Source organism: Athene noctua, chromosome 1 (genome assembly GCF_965140245.1).
Source record: "Athene noctua chromosome 1, bAthNoc1.hap1.1, whole genome shotgun sequence".
In the NCBI taxonomy this organism is placed as follows: domain Eukaryota; kingdom Metazoa; phylum Chordata; class Aves; order Strigiformes; family Strigidae; genus Athene; species Athene noctua.
Window position 1 is genome coordinate 239,130,594 of NC_134037.1, and position 25,088 is coordinate 239,155,681.

General features: G+C 38.9%; 2 protein-coding genes across 10 annotated transcripts in view; one reads left to right on the forward strand and one right to left on the reverse strand.

The window, feature by feature from the left end:
• Window positions 1-25,088, reverse strand: part of NBEA (neurobeachin) — a 511,054-nt gene that overhangs the window by 130,902 nt on the left and 355,064 nt on the right. The gene's annotated exons all lie outside the window — the stretch shown is intronic.
• Window positions 19,422-24,888, forward strand: MAB21L1 (mab-21 like 1). The gene is made up of 2 exons (XM_074914313.1): window positions 19,422-19,657; window positions 21,964-24,888. The coding sequence occupies exon 2, from the start codon at window positions 22,073-22,075 to the stop codon at window positions 23,150-23,152; it is 1,080 nt and encodes a 359-aa protein (XP_074770414.1). The 5' UTR covers window positions 19,422-19,657; window positions 21,964-22,072; the 3' UTR covers window positions 23,153-24,888.

A 25,088-nucleotide genomic window follows, 5' to 3' on the forward strand; every position in this document is an offset into this window, starting at 1 on the left:
CTTTCCTTTCAGAGAGTAAAAGAGGTTCTGAGGAACATTAGTAGTGCTCTAAAAAGTCCTAGAGGACTAGCTCAGTCAGGAAATTGGTAATGGACTAGAGAACTTGACTCTAATTTACTAGACTATATACAGTAATTGAACCCCAGTCTTGCTTTTAATTACCCTAAGACCTCTGTTTTGCCATTACCCTGAAGAGCCTGAAAGTTATCACTCTCAGACTGCTGTTCAATAATCTATGGAAAATGAGATGTCTACTGCGACCTGAAAGGCAGTACCAAACGTTCACAGCAAAAAGGCACGACCAGCCTGGCATTCTTGTTGGCACTCCCAGAATGGAACTGGAGGAGTGAATGGGTATGAAGGCTACTAAGCTGTCACCTCTAAGGGGGATCCTTCAGGTCATGGGTGAAGCATATCAGGAGGGCAGTGTGGGAAAGGCAGAACTGTTGCTGCTCATGCATAAATAAAGGCCTTTGGTCTTCAGGGCTGTCAATCCAGCATCTTTCAAGAGAACTAAATTCATTATACACAAAAAGTGTAGATAGTCCTTCTAAAAGGAATAAAGCTGGCATCTGATCTTCCTCCGGATAACTAAGTAATCAATTTTATACTGAAGTTGCCTTAACAGTAAAACTAGGGTTTAGTAAATGGTTTTGTATGCTAAAAGTAGGAAGGAAAAACAAACCAAACCAAACAAGGTATATGGTGACTTTGTTATAATAAGAATTCAAATAAATTCACATTTTAATATAAATAGACATTGTGTTTTATACCAACATACAAACTGAAGAAAATACAAATTTTAAAATGAAGAAAACACCTGTATAACACTAAATAGTAGCTAAAATGTTCACACTGATAAAGGAAATCTCAAAGTTTAGATTAAATTGCTTTTAAGAATTTATGCAGTACAGACTTACTGTAATTGAAAGAAATATTTAATTCTGACATTATGTAAGCTCTGAATCTGTTTATATAAAATTCCAACCTTTGTAGCTGACAGAAATTTTTAGACTTTACTTGAACTGCCTGATTACTATTCACACCTTCATATCTCTGTGGCACTGGCACAAAATGGTGACTGGGTGATATCCCAGAAACTTACATGTATGCATAAATCATGCTATAATTTTCCTCTTACGGCTATATAAATCCTGGTAGAAAGAACTGAAAGTTTGTGACACTAAGGTCCACTCTGATGATTTCCCAAGACCTCGAAGGTTGTATCTAGTTTACATGCAAATGTCCATATGTACATTTGTAAAACACCCTACTGAAATACAGAATTTAAATCTTTTTACTATCATTGTATTTTCTGGTAGATAAATAAGAACTACTGACCGGCAGTGTTCACAGATCTTAAGTCCACTTTTCCTTCAACCTGTAAACTCTGCCATTGCAGCTGTGAAATCCATTCTTGTTTTCTTGTAGACTGCCTATACACCAAAGCATCTAAAGTAAAAAAAAAACCTACAATAAAAGGATCTAGCAGGTAGGTGAAGTGGACATCTACTCAGAATAAGAAGGTTCAATAGTTTCATTCTGAAGAAATAATAAAGCACTTTTCAGCCTATCAATCACAAAATATCAGAGTGTAAAATATATTTTGTTATGGGTGCTATTTCATAACCACTGTGATTCTTTATTTCAGTTTGTTACAATTTTTTAAAGGGCATCTCTCCAGGCTGCAGGACACTGAAATTATAAAATCAAATACCTTCCTGAAAGTAGCCACATTAAAAAAAAATAAAATGGTATGTGTTGAATATATACATGTAGTGGTCAGTCAGGAAGACAGTGTACTACAAATCAGTGTTGGAAGTTTTCTGTAATATAAAAATGTCTGTTGATACCTTATTTTACCTGGGCATGTTGCACAATACCTGGATAAATGCTTCTATAGTCAAGTGGCTGGGTTCCCTTTAGACTAAAGAAACTGAATAATAAAGAACCAAAATCTGTGACATTCTAAATCTTGTATTATTCTAATCCTCTTGGATATCTAGAGCTCAGAACAGCCTGAACATCTTCAAACAGGCTTATATCATACAATTTACATTCACTTCATTCATTTGTGATACTAATTTACGCAAAAGCCTTAAAATTGGGGTAACTGAGGAAAAAACAAACCGAAGCAAAATACACTCCCCCACACCATTTGTTACTACTGTAACTCTCTTGTTCCAGAGTTAGACAGCGTTTTTGAGGAAAACAAACAAAAAAACCCCAAAAAAACCCCACCACGGTAGACATACATTATGAAAAGAATTGGACAGTCAAGATTTTTATTTCACCAGTCACTGTGCACACTGTGATCCAAACAGAAAATATATTTCCATTTGATAAAGAGGTTGACAGAACAAGTTTTAAATTATTTCTTGTTACTTCCATCAGACACATCATATTAATATTTCACTGAGAGCTGAGCATTTAAAAAATGTCATTATTTATGGGTGTCCAAAGCTCTAAAGCCAGCTATTCCTGTCTAAATGTAAACAAAGATCTGATTGACTACAAACACAGACTACATTAAAATCAATCACCATTTATTATGCACAGTTTACTGTTGACGCTAAATTCTCATCAAATGAGATTCAAGAGATAGGTCAAAACTTTTTTTTTTTTTTTAAATTATGTTTTAAGTGGCATTTCCTAAAATTTAAATTCAATGAACAAAAATATATGTAGAGTTCTTGATCTGGCTTAAGTATTATTTAATAATGATGGTACTAAATAAAAATTACTAGAAAGCTATAGCATCTGCAAGACAACAAAAAAGGCTTACAGCAGAGACTCCATGAAACATTTAGCTGGTATTTTCCACACACTGATCCAGTGAAAAAGGGTAAGCTGTAAAAACGTGCTTCTGAGAGTTTCAAACCATATTGTACAGAAGTCACATCAAATTAATACTGAGGACCATTTAGAGCTTTTATTCTGAAAAGCTTTTGAAAAGGGATTAAACTATGAAAACTCGCATGATACTAAAGTACCTATTAATGGGTTTAGGGGGGGAAGGAACAATGAAAGTGTTATTTTTAGATAAATCGTTACTTTGTATGTAGCAGCACAAAGCATTTGCTAAAGAGACACTGCAACAGTTCTCCAGCAATATCCCACACATCTAAACACTGAGTAGCAGGAGAATTTTTCTTGTCATTAAGAAGAATCTTACACAGAAAAGAAGGTCTTATGGTTTTCTCTCTAATTTTCAACAACTTCTACAAATAATTCATTAGGAAAATGTACTTGAAAACTGTATAAGTAAAACTGGTGCCGTTTTTAGAAGATTACTTGTTATTGTAGAAAATATGACTGCATGTTTGTAGTCTTCCATATGCACATCTGACTATTGAAAGCCTGCTAACAAACTACTTGTATTAAAAAAGTTCACACTGTACAATACACTTAACACACAGGAAAAATTACGTTTTCAAAAAATAACAGGAAACAGCATGAGTAGTGAGAACATGAAACTGGGGTAGTTGTCATCTCATCAAAAATAATGAATGCTCAAGAGATTTCTAACTTCATCTCTTCCCAGTCATTTGTCCGATAACAATAGGCTACCAGGAGAGAAAAGACTAGGCACGGAGTGCACTCTTCTTCCTCAGTTCTAGCCAGCACCTGTAACCTCCAAACAACTATGTACCAGCTGAAATCCACATGACGACAGCCCCAAAAGACAACTGGAAATGTTGTTCCTAGCCTGCTGTGCCTCCATTCAGCGACGGGATGCACCACATGGTGGATGACAGCTTTGTGTCTGCCCCATCTTGCAGCCTCCCCTCCTCCCTCGACACACAGTCGTGCACACACAAAACAGTCTTATGGCTAATGATGCAAACATGAAGTGTAAAGTCTCCTTAATTTGACCCTTGTTAAACTCCTAATTGGATTGAGGCGGTCTCAGAGTGGAAAGCAACCCTGGATTATTCAAGAAAGCTTTTACAAAATGAAGACCAAATTACAAAAGGCTTCCACTCTGGCTGCAGGACACCACAAAGAACAGGCAATGAATTGCAGCTGTCACTTAAGTTAAAAATCTAATCAATTGCCTTTTTTTTAAACAGGTAACTTTTTGAACAGTTTCTTCATTGTGATACTCTTCAGAGTGCGCTTGACCCAAATTTAATAAGCTGCTATTAAAGCAGAAGAGCAGCTGTAGAGCAAACACTGTAGAATGATACCGTGCATTCAGGCTCTTAATGATTTTAAAATGACTACAACCATTGCTTCATTCAAGAGGAACAAAGCTCAGGGCTCTTTGCTCAACAATGTCTTAACACAAACTGTCTGAACAGACAGCATTCATTTGTCCTTCATGAACCCAAAAGGTCAGCTGCATTGCTGAGAACATCTCAACAGTTTAATTGTGTTTCTTCCTGTAGGAAGACTCGGAGGAGAAACTTGGGGATTCCTTGTATATGAAAACTAGCCCTTTTTTTTTTTTTTTTTTTTTTTTTCCTTCCAAGGAAATATACAGCTTAAGTACAGAGACAAGGGGTGCATGATATGCAGACAGGTGTAAAACATGAAGTAATTATAGAAGCTCAAATTAGTTCCTAGGCCTGAGGCAAAAAAGAGAACAGTGCCTTGACAAAAGGGAATAGCAAATAAGGATAGCAAACAAAAAATGGCTTGAATGTGTAAATTAGCAAGAAAAATGAGACAGAAAAGCAGCTTTACTCTACTATTATTCACCACATGAGAACAGAGCAGCTGAACATGATCAAGAGGGCTTTGGAGGAAAGAGGCAGGCATCAACACCGAAACGAAGCCAAAGAGTGGCAGCTCCGCACTTTCTAGTCAGTCACTCATTATGTGGTGAAGTGCTCTTGAGAAGTGCCTCTTATACTTGACCTATCATATTACTTCTTCTGTAAACACATAATCCCTGCTTGTTAGGTGGTGTCAACACTAGCATTCATTCACTGTGGTAGTCCTTTTGTGTATAGACACTTTAGAAGTGCTGCCAAAACCAAAGAATTGACACCATAATAAAACAATTTGAATTTCAACCAGGTAAACAGATCCTATGCGCTTCTGTAAAATGTACTGTGCAGAGCACTACATACGCCGTCCCTTATTTGCAACAAAGCTTTCTTATCACAAAACTATTTTCTTTGTGTGTCTTTTTAGCCAGATTAACAATCACCTAATGATTAATATGAATAAATTAACATGGTTTAATAACAGAAATTATGGCCACTGCAACCTATTTGCTTCATACATACATATATATATATATGCATATATATATATATATATAAAAAGAAAGAGTTTGCATATTTTTACCTCCAGTCAGCTAAGCAAGAAGACCCCAAACAAAAGAAATTGTGGTTGTGTAAATCTGACCACGTCCTATATGCATGATATTATTACCATGAAGGTCACACAAAAGCTATAAAACCGATCAGCTTTTATGCCAGAATTTCATCCTCTTGTACAGATATTTTATACTTCAACCTTTGTGGGGACTTAGGTCTGATTTAGATATTTAGACCTTCCACTTTTTGCTGTTAAAGGCACAAATTCATACTGAAGAACACTTTTTTTTTTTTTTTTTTACCCAGTCCATAAGTATAAATAATAGATTCTGTGCTTCTGCATTAACAGAGGTATTCTAGACAGGATACCACCCTCACATTTATGAAGTACTCTGTACATTTGCAGACTATATGACTAAAAAGATGAATCATTCTTTCATTCAACACTCAATCAAATAGGAGTGAACTTTGGGATGTATCACTGTGTATCAATGAAACACAACACTAGTAGTATTTGGTTAAAATGATAATTTTTACAAATGAGTCCACAAAGATACACAAAAAGAAGACTCAGACACGTAGCACCCCACCTCTCAAAGCTGAAGAGCCGTGTTAGCACTGGGTACATCAAAAGGAGCGAGAAAGTAACATTACAGGCCCGATATTGCAACAAGGTGAGGTGATGCATTACTGCAGCCCCATCTAAATAAATAACATATTATCATGTTACACTAATGTCATCATCCTCCTGCCAGGGATTGCCAGGTCTTTTTTGTTGGGTTTTCTTGGGCAGGAAATCAAGCCTACATTCCTATCCACACATAAATTTTGCAGCTGAATGTTTTGTGTTCATGCACTGAACTGTGCATTTCTGGGAAACCTTGACAACACTAGTGTTTGGCTCAGTTAGCTTACTTAGCAGGCAAAAATAGGCAGCTTGCCTACCATTTGGTGTATAACTTATCCACGTGGGAGCAAGGATAGTGAAATATTCCTACCTGTACTAGCCACTGCACCTCATTCAAACATCTCTTATTGAATTCTCAGCAGCCTCAGCCAACCTGAACACACTCACATCAAATGAAAATCTAATTTTCACACCTTCTACTTTCGTCTTTCAACTGTTGCTTCTCCCACTCCTGACCCTTAGACAGAACTGCACTACATCACTGTCCTTTTAGAAATTCCATTTTATACTGGCTTAAAAAAAAAAAAAAAATCAGATATACAAGCTTCCTACATAATATAGTAGCAAGAATTATTTATTACAACCTTTTTACCTTTTCCACTTCCTCTTCTATTTTTTTTCCACTATTTCTTCCATTTGCTAAAATTAGACTGTAAAATGAGGGCAGAATCATAATTTTTATTTCTCTAAGGCAACATGGAAATGTGTGCCACTCTATAAATATTAAATGAGACCAATAACAAATAATGTAGGCTCGAGAATGGTCTCATAAGTCCCATGTTTAGTAACATTAATTTAAGAACATATAGTACCACACAATACAAGCAAGTTCAGCAGTTTGTGTATCCAAAAAGGTCTCGTTCAGTCCTACTCATCAGGACTTAATTTAGAAGGTAAAGAAATACCAGCCAAGGTGTTAATATAACTATATACAGTTTAAAGATGTGCCAGGAACTTCATTATACATGTTCCCTCTCAAATTCTGGAATCTCTCTGTTGTCTCCTTCTCAAACATATCCTGTTTCCCATCCTAATAAAGCTCTCCTTTACTGTATAGATTGCATAAGCCTCCGGACAGGTTAACCTCTAGGTCAGTGAAGGATGCTGAAAAGGCTGCTGTTTTCACTGTCTGGGGCTCTGGAGAGCAGCTCTTGGAGAACTGCCTTATTTGCTTTCACAAAGCAATGACTTCTGCCCACAAAAGCAGCAAGTACATTGAGGCTGACTCAGTTAAAGCACAGCCCAGGGTAAGCCTGGGAAATGTTGACGCTTTCCAGCATGATTCACAACATCGGAGTCACTATGCGGGTTTAGGTGTTTAGGCGCGCTGGCAGAGATTCCTTAAAGCTGGGATTTCTCCTTAGTGTGATACTTTATATAAAGAAAACCCTACATATTTCCACTTTAATTCAAACTCTTTTAACCAAACTTCTTCCTTCATAGTTTGTCCTCTGATTTTCCCCTTTGGTTCTTTATATTGCTTTTTTAGTCCACTCCCTTCAACTAAACAAATTTTACTATAAGTTTTCAAATTAATCTTTCCTGAAAAGTTTTAATATCTTCTATTTCAAATTAATTCTCTTTGATCTTTTTGCCCTGATCTTCAGTCTGTCCAATCACTTTTTTTCTAACCCAAGCACAGCATATCTTTTGGTTGTCTTCTTGTTCATGATTTATTTCTGCTATTCCACAAAGCTATATAAACGTAACTAAATTGATATAAAAATTGGGGGGTTAACTGAATCACTATTATTTTGCCTGGACAACTGATCATCACATACAGTACCACAGGGTCAGTGTGGGGTTGGAGTTCAAATTCCTTAAGTATTCACTAAACATTTGCTTTACAAGCAGTCCAACATGTCCGCTCTGTGACTGATATCACATATGGAATGTGGCAAACACTTTTCCATCAACATTTTTTCAGAATTTCTAGAAAACAGATGGTCCAACTGGGCACCCTGGTCCCATAAATCTGGGAGACTACCAGGGAAAATGGAAGGGAATGGCTTATCATTGGCTTATGGTGAGCTTATCAAATAAGAATTTAGCACCCAAAAATCAAATCAGATTCTTGGTTCCAATTTCTGCTAAATGGTTATTACTGTAAGTTATGAGTATTATTTTACTATGATTTTTCTAGATACTAATAAAAATTATTTTTCCCTACCCATAACTGGTAAGCAAATCATACCCACTAGCCCTAGTGTGGCATAGTATAAATAAGTTTCTAGGTTCAAGGTGACCTAAATAGTAATTCCTGTCACAAAAGTCATGTAAAGTAGCAAAGGAATGGAAATTAATAAAATGAATGCATCTTACCGAAGAAAGGAAAGTAGAACAGAGGGTGAAATTACAGCTCTCAGAAGGCCATGCTCTGGTCTGATGCAAACTCTTGCAGAGGCCGACTAACATGAGACATGAGTTCATGCAAATGAAAAGTTTGGTCAGTGCAAAAGAATGACATGTAAGCTTCCCTGACCCAACTACATCTGATGTAATTAGTATCGTTGTTTTAGTTAGTGCTTGATTTGGACCATTAATCTTAAATATTTTATGAAATGTTTAAAATTATATAGAACAGATGTACTCTAACTAAACATGAGCAGATTACTCAGAAAACAAAACTACACCTAACAAACGCAATATTTTAATAAGCACAAAACCATAATTCAAGCTAACTATTCTTTCAATGTGAGACAATCTTTCTCCAATTAAAACAACTGCTCATTTTTAGGCATTTTCTAATATACCAGTCACCGTAGTTTGTCACAGTCCTTTAACACTGAACAAAGAAAAACCCAGAAAACCTTACAGAACGTGGAAAAGTCTGATTTTCATCTGTAATGTCTAACCTATCTAAGGATTTCAATGATAAGTACATGTTGACAATTTAGCAAACCTCTTGCAATATCTGGCATAGTAAGCCAGTAAGCAGGTAAGATGTGTGTTATCCCAAAAGTCAAAACGTATCATAATTGTATCATCAGCGAACCCAAAACCAGGTCAGATTTCATATTACCATAAATCATCATGTAAAAATTGTCCTCAGAACATGCTCTTATATATGGAGGAAATACAGAACAAGCATAAAGCTAAACATCCTTACTGCCACATCCAAAAGCAAATTCTGTTTATTTCAAACAACTCAAGCGTAACTGCTACATTATGAAACAATTGTTCTCGGCAAACCAGTTAGTTTTCAAATTGTATGTTTCTTCATGTACATTATATACAGGTATATTCATACCCGTTATATCAAAACACTCCAACACTCTTACCTTCTGATGGTTATCATCTTGGGTATGTAACACTGCAAACTCTTCCTAGGAGAACATGCTCCACACAAATTCAGGAGCAACAATGAAGTCACTGTCAGACCTTCTGTCCACTTTTATCTTCATGGTTATGAAGATAAAGATTAACTTGAAATTTTGGTTTTTTTCCTTTTCTTTCCCAGTGAAAGTACTGATTTTGAAAAATGCTATTACTATAAACTTCACTACTGGGACAGGTTAGGGCACAGACAGACTTCAGTTCTGCTGGTGACCACATCCTCTTGCTTAACATACTAGCTGAGGAATGTAATTTTATATGATTCACTTCTGAGAACTAGTAATGTCTTCTCACCCATCATGCTGCTAATGTTGTCGTGAGCACATCCCAGGTTGTTTTCACAAAATGAGATTAAAACAGTAATTCATTCTCAGTAAAACTATTTTTCTAGTCATGCAGCTAGTAGGAAGGATGTGAACTGTATTTTCTAAGCACTTGTTTTCTAACCTTACAAAATGCTTTTTATAAAATGTACACAACAATAAGGTTGTCTCTTCTCCCATTCCTACAAGCAGTACTATAACCTTTAATCTTTTTTTCTGGGAAGGAAAATTTTGTTTAAGCACTGAAAAGAAAATGCAAAAGTCTTTCAAATCTGGATATTGAGCTAGGGGGTGAAGTTGGAAAAGCTGATAAAACTGAAGACAGACATAATTGAAGACTGTTACTGCTGAACACCAATGCTGAGATACTTGTAAAAACATCCAGCCTGCTTGGATATCTGTGAATCTGGTAGATGAAGTGATAACCCTGCAGTTTCTATGCACCCCATGACTTCATGACTTCAGAGGTATGTTAGCATCTTGGAAAAAAGATTTTTAAAACCATCCTGGCAAACAAATGTATGAGTACTTGTATAGAGGATGAGGCCCACTAATGTCAGTGGATTTACTTGCCTGAGAGACTGGTAAGTCAAGACAAATTAGAGTGAGAATGGTATATCTAAGGTGAAATAAAGGTTGACAACCAGGCTTCAGAAATGATTTTTTGTTGTTGTTGCTATTTCATTCCCAACATTTAAATCCATCTTTCCACAAAATATCAATTATCAGAATTCAAATAATAAAATCTGCTTTGCTAAAAGCTATAAGGGGAACCTAACCTTCTCTGAACAGTGTTCAGAGAAACTCTGAGGCATTTAACACAAGTACATTTAAGTGGGTTACTGCAAGTCTGGGAAGAGTAAACAACTAAACAAGAGCCATACTGAAGTCAATATCCCTAAAGTTACTGAACCCATTTATAATTTTCAGTTCATCCTTATATTTTTAAACAGATGTACCCAGCCAATATCTTTGTAATTAGTCTGTGGTACACTGAATAGCAAATTTTCTCAGATGGACTCAATACCACATGCTCCCATACATGTCCAAAGTGGAAAGCACAATGTAACCATTTTACAGAACTCTCAGGAATCAGTCAGGAGCAGAATAAATCACTCTGCGAACAAGCTGTGTACCAGGCTTCATTAGTTATAATTACCCCCAAAATATGCTCAGCAGAATGCGCACGTGTCATCTGGGAGTGACACACAATAGAGTGGGCAACTTATAAACTCCTCCAAGCACAGAAAGAGTCCATAAAACAACTGGCTTGTGCATTTGGATTCATGTGATAACACCTCCTATTGCATAAGCCACCAGATGACACAGATGGGGCAAATACAAACAAGGAACATTTCTTTTGTATAGGCATTGGACTTCATTTGATGCCTTTTCAACCAACAAGCTGAGAAAGCTGAGTATGAAACACTAGATCTTTGTCTTTTTTATTTCCCAGATTGTGCTACACTTGCTCAAAATAATGAAACATGTATAGTTTTAAATACTTTGAACATAATGACTTAAAGAAAAAAAAAAAAAGTGAAACAAAACAAAACAGGATGTTAAATTTAACATAGTTATGCACAGGCAAAACCAAATACTCTTCCCCAAACTTTAAAAGAAAACATAATATTAACCAGCATCTCCCTTTCATACATCATATTAACCAAAAGAGTACTGCTATGGAGATTTGATAATGTGAAAATCTTGGAGGTAAGTACTTATTTACTGTAATAAAACTATGCTTTACTCAGAGGGAAACTGATATTCATATACAGTTCACTGTACAGACTGATTTAATGGCAAGTATATGCAAGTTAAACTTGCTCATATATGTCAGCATTTTAAAATAAACACAGAAATATATATTGTTTGAACGTTACATGTGTAGGATACTGCATGTGTACACATATTGATATGAATGCCTATATGTCTGTTTTCTTCTATATTTGAGTGTACAAACACAAACAAACAGACCCATATAAAAATACAGACACACATATGTGTACACACTCAAAAAGCACCCTACACCTTTAGGTGGCATATGTAGTGCTTACACTGCATACATTTCTGATGTGCTGTTAAGGAACTATGTAATATCCTCACATCTGCCAGCTACTTCCAAGACAACCCAGAAAGTAACTCTAAAACTCTGACTGAAGAATATGTTCAGATTAGTAACTTAACATTAACCACATGACACTGAGTTCTGTGAAACTGCTCATACCCACAAAACAAATACCTGGTTATTTTGATACATTGGACTCTAACTGAGGTTCACAGGCTTAGAGTGGTAACTTGAACTGTCATGGAGAGAGTTGAGTATATCCACAATGTGTAAGATCAATTAAGGTCTATTATAAAATACCATCAGTTAACCTGTGATCTCTCAGATCTGTGCATCAGTAACACTGTGTAGATGTAAGCAAGGACAGAATTTCACCTGCTTGGCCCCATTTCCATGTAGTGCAACTGAAGGGTCAGCTTCAGTATTCATGCATTCAACGCCAGCAAATCCATACAGTGCTCACAGGCACAGTGGCAGCAATTTCCCATTTTTAAAACATCAGAGAAGCATGAACAATTTGTGAATAGGAGCTGCTATGGTATTATTTGAAGTCACTGCCTTCTTCTTTTCTTTTTTTTTTTCTTTTTTAAAGAAACAGATATTGAAAGTATCCCAGCTAATAATTTCATTCTGACACTTGAGTTTAAAAGGTTAAGTTACTATCTGAAGAAAGGTAATCTGGCTGCCTTTCATAGCAGCCTGCAAGCTCTGCAATCTGCATAGAGAGGGGCATTTGTCATCATTAGCTGAGCAGTGACAGCTGGCACCTAGGGTGTCCCAGATTCAAGAAGTGGCAAAGGCACTCTTTTACCTTAAGTTGCCATTAAGTATAGCATGCTTCATAAGGAGCAGTATTTTCTTTTTGTTATATAGCATGAAATAACAGCAAGTAAATGAATCTGTATTTTTTTAGCATGGAGAACGGGCTGATGTACAATTAGCAGTTGCCTTTAGACAAGACACCAGGTTTATTATATGAGAAAACATCCAATTTGTTTCATTTGAAAATAACTACAATTGGCTCAAAATTAGGGCAGTATATTTTCCTTCAAAGATATTTCAGACAGATTGATTTGTAAATTTTATTTATGGACATGACAAATTGTGAATAAACCAGTTTTTAACTAGAGGCATTGTACTGTCACTTCAAGCTAGAAATGCCTAATTCCTTAAAACAGACAGGTTGTTAGATATAGAAAAAAAAAAAAAAGAGTCCTACACTGGCATATAAGCTAATGCAGTTCATTAATGCTTTGAAAAATACCTGATGGAGCACTATTTTAATAGCAGGATCAAAAACTTCAAGTATATTCTTAGAGTGTATATTTAACAGTTAAGTATTCCGTATTTTTTTCAAAACACTTCCATGAGATTTTGCAAATTTTTTCATATTTAAGAGTGTATTTAATAAACGGAATGTGTAAAAGTCTATGAAAGAAGTCGTTTTCATACTACCATCAATTATTAAATCTATGAAAGACTGAAGAAATGGTTTATAAACATTAAAAGACCCTGATTTGGTTAGTTTTATAGAAACCAAATACAAAGCTAAAAACTAATATGCCTTGAAATTAAAAACAAACAAACAAACAATTTTTTAAAAAGAAGAAAAAAAAATCATTTCTCCACAGTCTCTCAAAGTTGGAAACATAATCCATAATGCTAGATTTTGCATTATTATGTAAACTAGTTTTTCACAAATAAAACTAATTTTTGTGTTAATGTAAAATCTATGCAAATACATGCAGTCATTTATCAGGGAAGCTGACAAGCATTCCATATTGGAGAGGGAAAATGAAACTGCCTCAAGAATAGGGGCAATTAATTATTTCTGTATTTTCTCTTCCTCTGTCTTGAGGCACAAAAGTTATCCATCCAGTTAAAACAGCAAATGAAATAAAGAGATTTTTTTTTTATTTAAACACATATGGCTTTTGCCTGCAATACTGATCACCACAAGGTCTACAGATGCCCGTGGCTAAATTGTACACTGGCAGATGCACACAAGGGAAAACTGTGTTAATGCAGCGTGGTGAACAAAACAAATGAAGAACTGAATTTTTTTGGGGGGGGAGAGGGAGAGAGGACTTCTTTTACCCCATCAAGATATGCAGTTTGCCTACCAAGAGTGGATTGGGTTAATCATAAATTTAACCTGCAAAGTTTTTTCTTATCTCTTATGTCAAAAATCTGAATAGTACTTGTAGAAGAAAACACCCATGCAGATCCACACAATTTTGTAAGGTACAGATTATAAATAATGGGCTTGCCAAGATAAATGGTTATATTATTTCATCTTTACAATTAAGGACTAATAATACATAATGAATGTACTCACAGAATATAATGAGAAAACTGTTGTCCAACATACTTGCTGTCATTTTTTACCTACTTAAAGAAGCAATCTCTTGAAATGTAGCTAAAAATTGCAAGCATTATGGCACAACCTAGCATGTGTCATATACTCTTCTGTGCTTCAGAGGGCTAGTAAGAGTTCTGCACTTGTTAACTGTTCCTTTTGATAAGGTTATTTTAAAAAATTTAAGCCAAAATTAGCCAGTTCATTCCTGGAAATATTTTGCAGAAGAAAGCAAGAAATAGATATGGTAAAACATTCACTGAAAATAAGACAGAATCATGCTGATCACAGTAACCTCTCTCCTAGTGGGCTTGTACACACTGCATAACTTTAAAATCACCACTGTAATAACCAAATAAAACCTAAAGAATATAGTTACATTCTATTCTAGACATGTATTTTGAGTATGTTGCACAATGTAAGTATATCCACCCCATTAAAACCAGCACTGACAAAAAAAAAAACCAACCAACACCCACACAGGAGGGTTTTTTTCCTGGAAGTTTCCTTTAATTTTACAAAATAATTATGCTGTATCAACTGAAACTGTAAATAAAGAAGATTCATAAATGTAACATAATGAAGATATCTCCTTTACCTCATCTGAAACCAAGAAGACTTAAGAAAAAACATTGTCACTACCCTAATAGATACACTGTAGGTTTTTTCTTCTTTCCAATGGCACTAACGTATTACAAGCAATAACATGCCCAAAAGGATTATTTCTGCTATTAAGAAACATAGATAGCAGTATTCCTTTAAGATAAACAGATATTTCCATAAGCAGCTGGTATTTCTCTGTCAACAACTGTATTGGAGATTTATGAAATTACAAGACTACGTGCTATTTTTGTAGCTTTCACATTTCAATAACACCGGCACTATGCGACAAAGCATCCAATTCTGTATATTCTGTCCTAGAGCTGGGCTGAAAAAAAGTTAGGGGGAAAAAGAAAAAAAAAGTTAGGGAAAAGCAGGAAGGACAGTAGGTGGTCTAGGTTAAATTTCCAGACCCAAATAAGAGGAGAACTAGCGATATTTGCTGCTCTTAATAAGAGACTCATTTCTCTTCAGATAAAATATTACATTCTACAATGACAATGTTCACCAGTTAAGGAAAAAAAGTTCAGAGTGGTGGTGGGAAAATCAATACATTTTAATCTAAGTATCAAGTTTTTCCTGAACAGATCTCTTCCCTTCTTCCTTAAATAATAAGCTGGTTGACATGTTTATAGTACAGTTATAGCTAGGATATTTTTAGGAACAATGAATAAGTGTTTTTAGCAAGTAGGTTGCTTATATTCAAAACTGTTAAAAGATTCTGTACCTTTTGGGAGTTATAGAAATAATCCTGAATATGCAAAAGTACATGAAGGATACAGTTGTAATAGAGATTTTGAAAGCATAATCTTTCACTCATTTCTTTGAATAACCTCACTCCCCATGTAAAGGGTTTAGAGCAGATTAGGGAAAGCGTTTTTGTGGGACCATCTTGTTAAAATATGGACAAAACAGCACTGTCCTTTCTCAAGAAGCTAATTCAATATTACTGCTAAAACACAATGAAAGTAATAGGGAAGTTCTGCTTGACAGAAGAGTCGATATTTGGGCCCAAAACATATTTCCTCACCAACGCCTGTATTTGATGCATTAGGTATTTTAAAGACACACTGTATTTCATCCTATTCAGATGTTAACCTCCAAGTGTTATCCCACTTTGGCCCTGATCCTGCAAATAACTCCCCATGCTCTTAACTGTGAGCCTAAAGAAGCCTGTGACCTCACCAGAACCAGCTGAATGTTTCACTAGCCATGTGTGCATTGGCAGGATCAGGGCCTTCATAAGGTTCAATGAAACTTATTAATCACTCACGACCAACTCACTCAACTCTTCCCTTCACTGCTATTTGGAAAGAAAATATCGGAGTGCTATACACTACATTAAAAAATAGAAGTCTGCATTGAAATATGTTAGGCATGTCTTTTTATATCTAAATCAAGATGAAGTGAGTTACACAGGTAATGTACCATAACCATGCTATTGTAAGGAGAGAGGACAAGTTTCGTTTTACCTTAGAGGGACTTAACGTGCCCCAAGTATTGGCAGCATGAAAATTAACAGTAAACACCTAACATGACAAAATGTAGATGAAAAGATGGTGCTTACTTATAGCTTTATATAGGCTAGTGTTCAAAGATGTTAAGCAACATGTTTTCTGCTGATTTCAAAAGCTCTAGCAACTACCTACAAGATGATGTAGTTTAGTTTGGTAGTTGATACAAAACCAGTTTACAGAAAAACACCAATCACAAATGTAAGTATGTTCAAGAAGCTGGGTTACTCATAAAACATAGTATGAACAATCTGAGTGATGCCATAATTTATATAATGATGCATTTCAAATGCTCCCACACTTCAGTTTCAAGTTACATTTGCTACTGCTCTAGTCCTCTCTCAGACAATGTATTCCAGGGCTAGAAGTTACCAAGGGGAAAGGTTAGTTTAGACATAAAGTCTTCGGAAGCTGCTCATCCAACACATACAGCTTTATTTTCAAGGTCAATGTTGAATATTTTCAGTCATTTAATCATATACAGCATGAGAGAGTAATGAGAGTTCTGCAGTGTTGGATGACCCACTACAGATGTAGTAGATTAAAAGGCGCTAATCCCCACTGATTCCATGCTCCTCTCACAGTTCAGTAGAAAAGAGCATTCTCCAAGCAGATCTTTTTTTTTTCTTTTTTTAAAAAAAAACCAACAAAAAAACAAGTGTTGGACTGCTTAAATAAAATGCTGTACTTTAAGGAATGTCTGGCTTTGGAGAAGCTGATGGAGAAGTAAACCAAATGAATAATTCAATGCATTTTTTCCCCTGCTTGAATGTTTCTGCAGTTCAAGCTAAAATTACAGTTGTGTAAACTCCATGTTTACTTTTGAGATGTAACATTTTAAAGAAAACAAATCAATTATTGGCTTTTTTCCCCTTAACGGAATGCAGAATAGAGGAATTTAAAGCATTAACAGTTCAGACCTAGGATGACGAAGTCCAATACTAATGAAAACTCTTTTCACGTTTGGTGGTTTGTTGTTTTTTTGGGGTGTTTTTTTTTTTCTTTTTTTTTATCTTTAAGGGGAAGAGAATACATACATATATTAAGTTTAGCACTGATGAATGCTGTGTGATGTAAAAAGGAACTATATCACATTTTTTTAAAAAAGGAACAAAGCATTCGCAGAAAACGGAAGAAAAATGTTTGCATACCTAATTATACAGAAACTTATATCCAACAAACTAAATAATGAAATGCATACTATCATTAAAGTTGAACTTTTGCAAACACAGCAAGCAACTTAGATTTAAACTTAACTTTTCATTTGTTGCAAAATGTGAAGTCGAAAAGTAAACTACAAATAATAATATAGAAAATCGCAGGTAGGATGAACTATCACCCAAAAAAATGATGGTGCGTATATTATATAATCTGACACTTAAAGCAAATGCGCACAAATATCTGTCTTTAGTTTTCCTACATGAAAAAAAGTAAATTTATTGTTGCTGGCAGGATGATATGGATGAAATAACCAGGATAAGGGGGGGAAGGGGAGAAAGAGGAGCCAAGAAATCAGATCCATTCAATGAGCCTTCAAACTCACTTCAGCAGTAGGGATAAATAATTTAATCAACTCAGCTTCGTTTTTTTTCCAAGCTCCCTAGTGCAATAGGCAGATATTAAAAAATAAAACTTTAAAATTCATGAGTAGTTGTGTGTGGAAGAACTATCACTATATAATAAGAAATATAAAGTGATATCAATGCAAGCACTTTTCTTGTGTATATGCATTTACATGTGCATTTTAACTCACACTTTTCACCATATGAAAAGGAATTATTGGTGAAATTTATATATGGAACTTTCTTTTTTTATTTCTCTTTTTCAAATTACACTTTGAGGGGTGGGTGAGTACCTGCAATCAAAGATTTTCAGCACCATTTGGCTTTTTGGCTAACATGAGCACTACGTGACAAGGTGCTGTAGTTTGAAAGATTTGAAATAACAAGCAGAGTTCAACAAATGCTGCTATAGTACTTCCTAATTAAGGGAAAATATCTAGAAAACAGTAATTTGGTAAAAGTCACCAATATCATATGGTACCATTACCATGACAAATGATCAATCATCATTTTAATGAGGTGATTTTAATCCCAATTTTCCAGAACAAGTCAATACATATAAAAATAAAACTCGGTGATGAAAAGGTGTTCCTTCCTTTTATAATTTATGAAGGATATATGAATAAATACAGAGAAAAACTAACTGCAGTAAGTGGTCAGAAGCTTCGAAAATATTAATATTTGATGTAATATATTGTCAGATAGACGATAATTTTTGAAATCTAAACCAAACCACCGACTTGTTGCCATGTGAAACGATCAGTGATGCCTAAATCCACAGATTTTCAAACTATCCAATGTTTACGGTGTGTGTGTGAAATGAAATGATGTAGTGACGTTAACAGCAACCTTTAGTGCCAAACATCACCCAGGCAAGACTAAGGCTAATATTTCCCATAGCCACCAAGATACAATAAATATATATAACCTGCATTACTTGATATCTTAGGTAATCTTAGCACTGTATATTAAAAGCTCTGATTTAGGATATAAAGCGTAGCTTTTATTTAAATTAATTTTGCCACATTATGAAAATTAAGATTACTGACAGTTTAAGGGTACGGCCTATCGCCTTTTGCCTTTAGCAACTGGATTTACGGAGCTAAAGCCCACGGGGCAAAAATAAGCAACACCTCGCCCGAAACATTTCCATCGTTAACGTGTGGCTCGGCTGCAGCTGAAGCGATGAGAAGTTGGACGGGGCCGGTGTGGCCCCTCCGCAGGAAAGGGCTTTTCCCTCGGCGGAGATGGGAGGAAGGGACAACCTTTTGTCCGCCCGCTTTAACTTTCGTTTTTACACGGCGCCGGTATGTAACCTCGCGGGGAAGGAGCTCGCTCTTTTTTAAATCGCAAAGCAGCCGCCCCCGACGAGGCAGGGCCGGAGGTTTCGCGCCGGCCGGCTCCGGGGCCGAGCGGCCGCCGCCGGGACGGGAACCGGGACCGGGACCGGGACCAGCTCCAGCACCGCCGCGGGCGGTCCCCGGCCCTAGGCGGTCCCCGGGACCCGCCCGCCGGAGTTGGACCCAACTTCGCCGCTTTTCCTTCCTCCGCGCCGCCCAGCCGTGCCGTGCGCCGGCCGCCGCCGCGCCTGAGTCTGAGGGCAGGGCGCGACCGGCATCGCCCCCGGCCCCGAGGGGCGGGCGGGGGAGCGGCGGGGGGGGGGGGATCGTCCCGGGGCCCATCCGCGGGGGCAGTGGGGCGGGATGTGCCGGGCCGGAGAGGTGCCTCCCCCTCCCCGCCCGCCGACGGGGCCCGCGGCGGTGCCGCCGAGCCGGCTGCTCGGCGCGCCCGCGGCCCGCGGAAGGGGGAGAGCTGCGGCCCCGCCGCCGCGGCAGGTTCCTGGCGCACTCGGGGGCAGCCGCCGGTAGGAGCAGCGGGGGACGGCGGCGGGGACGGGGAGGCGCCCGCCTGTCCCCTCGGACCCAGCGAGGACCCCTGTAAGTGCCTGCTCGGGGGAGGCGGGGGGAGCCGGCGGCCCCGGGTGCCCCCGGCCGCGCACGCCGCCGCCCCGGGGCGGGGGGGGAGGCGGCAGTCCCGGACCCCGGGCGGGGACGGCGGCAGCGGCCGGCGGCAGCGCGGCTCGGGGGCGGCTCGGGAGGAGCCGGGACCGGGCGCGTTTTGCCGCCGCCGAACCCGCCGCGGCCGGGGGGCTGCAGCCGAGAAGAGGAAAAGCTTCTCCGGGACGACCTGTCACCTGCAGCTCTTCAGCGAGGCGCCCCAAGGCAGCCCTAGCCCTGCTTTACTAATGGGCAGAAAATGATTCCCGCATCAGCTTCCTCCCAGGAAGCGGCACGGGGAGCACCCGTACCAACGCCAGACCGAGCGAGCCAGGCACAAAGTCAGAAATTCTTCGCTATGCGCAATAAAGTTGGTCGCATTAAGCCGTTGAATAAATGTCGTGAAATGTTCTTTGCGGTATGACTTCTCTTTGGCGATGGATGTGCCTATGACAGTTACTTTAGGAATTTGTAATCGGGCAGTAGATTAAAGATTCCAAGCGATTAAAAGCTTTGCGCTTTTTTGCTGCTTTTTTTTTTTTTTTTTTTTTTTTTAATATCAAAAAACCCCAAACCCTCCGCATATATAATTTGGGGATCTCTTGAAGTGAAGCTCAGTAAATGCTGCAAAACAGAAGAGTTTGCCACTCCAGCTTATTTGCAAATAAAGGTCCTGATTACTAACACTTAAAGTACCGAGGGCGAAATTTGCTAATTACACATCACACAGACGAAACCCCAAACTGTCAGATTAGTAGCATGCCAGCATGTTTGCAGTCGCTAGCATCCCTCCCGTGTGCACATTTACTAAACGCAGCTTGCTAGCAGAGTGCGCTCTACGATAAATCGTCCAGGTTTGAAATTAATAGATACTTATAGTGCGTCTCAAAAAGCAGCTGAACATCCACTCTTCACAACATATTGGAGCGCTATATGGAACATAAAAACGAAGCTAAGAATTGGCAGATGAGATTTACCGTTCATATCTGCTACTTGATTTCTGGAGGGAACGTGAAAAAGACCTGACAGATACGTTTAGCGATTGATTCTCCCTTCATAAGGTACAAACACAAAAAGCAAGGCAGAGACAATGTCGAAATGCATTAAACCTCAAAATCGATTAGAGCCCGTCAGAAGATCTTTTAAAACAATACAAATCGTGAACCTGTGCATAATATTTTATTCCAAATGACACTAAATTTGCCGTGAATCTGCTGCCTTGTTCACTGGCCGGTTCATGACAGAAAAAATTTTAAAAAAAACCAAACCAAAATAAAAAACAACACAACAAAACCAAAAAACACAACAACTTCTCGCTTGCAGTTACAGACAACTATCAGGAGGAAAGGACAGCGTGATGTGACGCCAAGTGTGAGTTAATGAATTTACGCCTCTGCTCCTGCAGGAGCGAGCCCGGTCTGTAGCTCCCTAGTTGATGGATGCCCATTAATACACCTGCATTCCCGTCTCGGCCGTGGGGAGGCACGCAGGGAGCCAGTGAGGAGCGGCACAGTTTTGCCAAGTCCTTTCGAAACGTCAATACCCTTCAAGTTACACCCAAAGGAGAGCGATTTCTCTTGATTTCCGAGCGTACAGATGACCGGGGCGGGTTTTCTGCCAGTAACCTTCTACCTTCCTATATGTGCCTGCGTGTGCGTGTGTGTGTGTCTGTGTGTCTGTGTATACATATCTATCTCCTAGAGAGGGATTAATTAGCCGGGTTTGAGCTGAAAGAGGCTGCAGTGACGAGCCCAGTGGCGATTGGCCGCCCGCCTGGCTGGCCCTGCCTTTATAATTTCCACACGAGTGCATCTGGGCTCTTATACAAACCAACAGCCAGCTTCTTCTGACATATACACACACACACACGGCACTTTTTTCGACCATCTGATTAACCACCCTGCACACACAGAGTGATTACTACGGGAAAACATAAATAAATACGAAGAGGTTTTATTATTTTGACTACTGGAAGCCTCGCTGTGTCTCAGTGCAACTTTTGTTTTTCTTGCTGCTGGGGAAGGTGCAGCTCTCGATGCTTTCCTCTCACTCACGGACCCTTTAAAAAAAGGGGGAGGAAAAATATCGCCCCCTCCAGTCCCCCGCCCGCCCCCCCCCCACCCCACCCCCCCCCACCCCCCCCCCCGCCACACACACTTCAAGACGGCTGATCTAAAAAAGCAGGAAGAGAGCATCTGAGGAGCAGCAGCCCCAGCGCATTTTGAAAAACATTTGTTACATTTCAGAGTGCGGCAGCCTGTTTCTCCTCTGAAGTTGGCTCCAGCCTTAGCAGCCGCATTGGATCCCACAGCCTATTGCGAGACTCCGGTATACAACCCGGATCTCTGCCCCAACATGATCGCGGCCCAGGCCAAGCTGGTGTATCATCTGAATAAATACTACAACGAGAAATGCCAAGCCAGGAAAGCTGCCATCGCCAAAACGATCCGAGAAGTCTGCAAAGTGGTGTCGGACGTGCTGAAGGAGGTGGAGGTGCAGGAGCCCCGATTCATCAGCTCCTTGAACGAGATGGACAATCGTTACGAGGGGTTGGAAGTCATCTCCCCCACGGAGTTTGAAGTCGTGCTGTATCTGAACCAAATGGGGGTTTTCAACTTCGTGGACGACGGCTCCTTGCCGGGCTGCGCTGTGTTAAAGTTGAGCGACGGGCGCAAGAGGAGTATGTCCCTCTGGGTGGAGTTCATCACGGCGTCTGGCTACCTCTCCGCTCGCAAAATCCGGTCCAGATTTCAGACTCTGGTAGCTCAAGCCGTGGATAAGTGCAGTTACAGAGACGTGGTAAAGATGGTGGCGGACACCAGCGAAGTGAAGCTGAGAATCAGGGACAGGTACGTCGTGCAGATCACTCCGGCGTTCAAATGCACGGGGATCTGGCCGCGGAGTGCTGCCCACTGGCCGCTCCCCCACATCCCCTGGCCGGGACCCAACAGGGTGGCGGAGGTCAAGGCGGAAGGCTTCAACCTCTTATCCAAGGAGTGCCACTCTCTGGCCGGCAAGCAGAGCTCGGCCGAGAGCGATGCCTGGGTGCTGCAGTTCGCGGAAGCCGAGAACAGACTGCAGATGGGCGGCTGCAGGAAGAAATGCCTCTCTATCCTCAAAACCTTACGGGACCGTCACCTGGAGCTGCCGGGCCAGCCCCTGAATAATTATCACATGAAGACTCTGGTTTCATACGAATGCGAAAAGCATCCCCGCGAATCGGACTGGGACGAGTCGTGCCTGGGGGACCGGCTCAACGGGATTTTACTGCAGCTCATCTCCTGCCTCCAGTGCAGGAGGTGCCCGCATTACTTCTTGCCCAACTTAGACCTCTTTCAGGGCAAACCTCACTCGGCCCTGGAAAACGCGGCCAAACAAACGTGGCGACTGGCTAGGGAAATACTTACCAACCCGAAAAGTTTGGAGAAACTTTAGAGGGTAACTATAAAACCCGCCTGACAGATAAATCTGCTTATTTCCCGATGAAGTTGAAACTGCCTGTTCGAAAAGTCAACTATTTCCACTTGACAATGCAAATAATATTATCTTTTAAAAAGGAATATAGCTTAGGCTCTTCACAAAGAAAGCAAATAAGAACAGCAACTATCGTTCCTCTTATCTTCGTCAGAGTTTTGCAGTTCCCCGTAGGAAAAAAAAAAAAAAAGAAAAAAAAAAGAAAAGAAAAGAAAAAAAAAAAAAGAAAAAAAAGGAAGTATGTTACCTGGAAAGGAAAATTGGCCGTAATTTAACATGATTGTTTCCATTCTGACTAGAAACGGTACCAACGGATTATAACAAAACCCGGTATTTTTATGTAAACCCTCTGTGAGTAAAAGCTATTTGGATATGGCACCTGAACAAACCCTAATGTACCTTTTAATTTGTATCAAATATTGTGATCTCACATTGTCTTTGAAATTGTGGATGTTGGTGTTTTGTGATTTGGTGAACAGAAGTTAAATTGCCATTTTGGATACTTCAAGGACATTTTCTGCTAAAGAGAAGATACCATTTAAAAAGGTAGATTTTATCATGGTACTTTTGTTAATTGTCTTTTGAAGTGTCTGAACTTAACAAGTTTACATTTTTCGTTTCATATATATTGCTTGTTCTATTTCTAACATTCCATAAATATACTTGAAATGTTATTTAAATATATTCAAAAGAAATTTGGATTCTGCTTATATAATAACGCTTGAATATTGGAATTATATATTTGAAAATGCACTTGAAATACACTGGATAATTACCTTTTGTGATTTAGATTTTAATTTCTGTTGCTGATTTATTTAATTACAAGCTAATAAATGAAGTAAAATGCATATGGGTAAGCGTTTCAATACTGGATCAGGTTTTCTATTTGAAAAAACAGAGGCAGCTATGTTTTGTGAATTTTGCCTTTCTGTGGATAGTTAAATCCTGTAAAGCAGAAAACTTAAGGGCAGCCACCTGGTTTTGCATTTTGAATAGTTTTGTAGAACAGGGAAATATTGGTGGTACAAACACATTAGAATTTAGCTCCAGATGACCATCAGCAACTGTCAGACACCGATGTAGTTATTAATGCAGTAACTCTCTTTTAGCCGTCAGAAAATAAATCTATTTTTGGAATGTTTACTATACGATGCTGGTGTGTTTCTGCAGGGTTTTGAACAAAGCTGAGGAAACACAAGATAGCCCTGAAGCAGCCGGTGTACTGAGTAAGCAGTGAGGCTGCTAAAACTAGCATTTCGGCACAAGTAGTAATAAAGAAGAAATAAAATTTATAGGTGAAAGGTTCAAGCCGCCACCAATAAAGTGAACAACAATATTACTTCTGACCTACAAATCCGTTATGAATGTGATAACATTGCCAGTTGCACTCCCAGAAATCAAGCCCCTGCGCTCCCAGGGCATTCAAAGGGAATAACATGTGTGTGCCTACAAAACAGCAAGGGATCCGAAACTGCCCATCCGTACCGCAACGCCTGGTCCTTCTCAGTAAGCATTTCTCTAAAGCGGCTTTAAAATCAAAACGCAAAACGCCAGCGCGGATTTTGTTTAGTACCCTAACAGTCAACAAGTGCTGAAAGAGGCCGATCGCCTATGTAGCACCCACTAGCAACTATTTCCAGTGGGTGCACTTTAACGAAACCGTTATACCCAACGATTCTGACAGATTCTTTTTTTTTTTTTTTTTCCCCCAGCACTGCGAAGAAAGTTACGAGTTTGAGAAATTAGTCGTCAAAGAGAAATCGCCTTATTACAAACATATTCAGACGAGGTCGCTAGCATTTTCTTGGAAATTATTTATGATATTTCTGCAGGAAAAAAAAACCCAAAACAAAACCAACAAAGAAAAAAAAACCAAAAAAACCCCCAAAGCCCCCCA

Bases quoted from the DNA above. Each gene is read 5' to 3' on its own strand.
- MAB21L1 (XM_074914313.1), top strand. From the start codon at position 22,073: ATGATCGCGGCCCAGGCCAAGCTGGTGTATCATCTGAATAAATACTAC.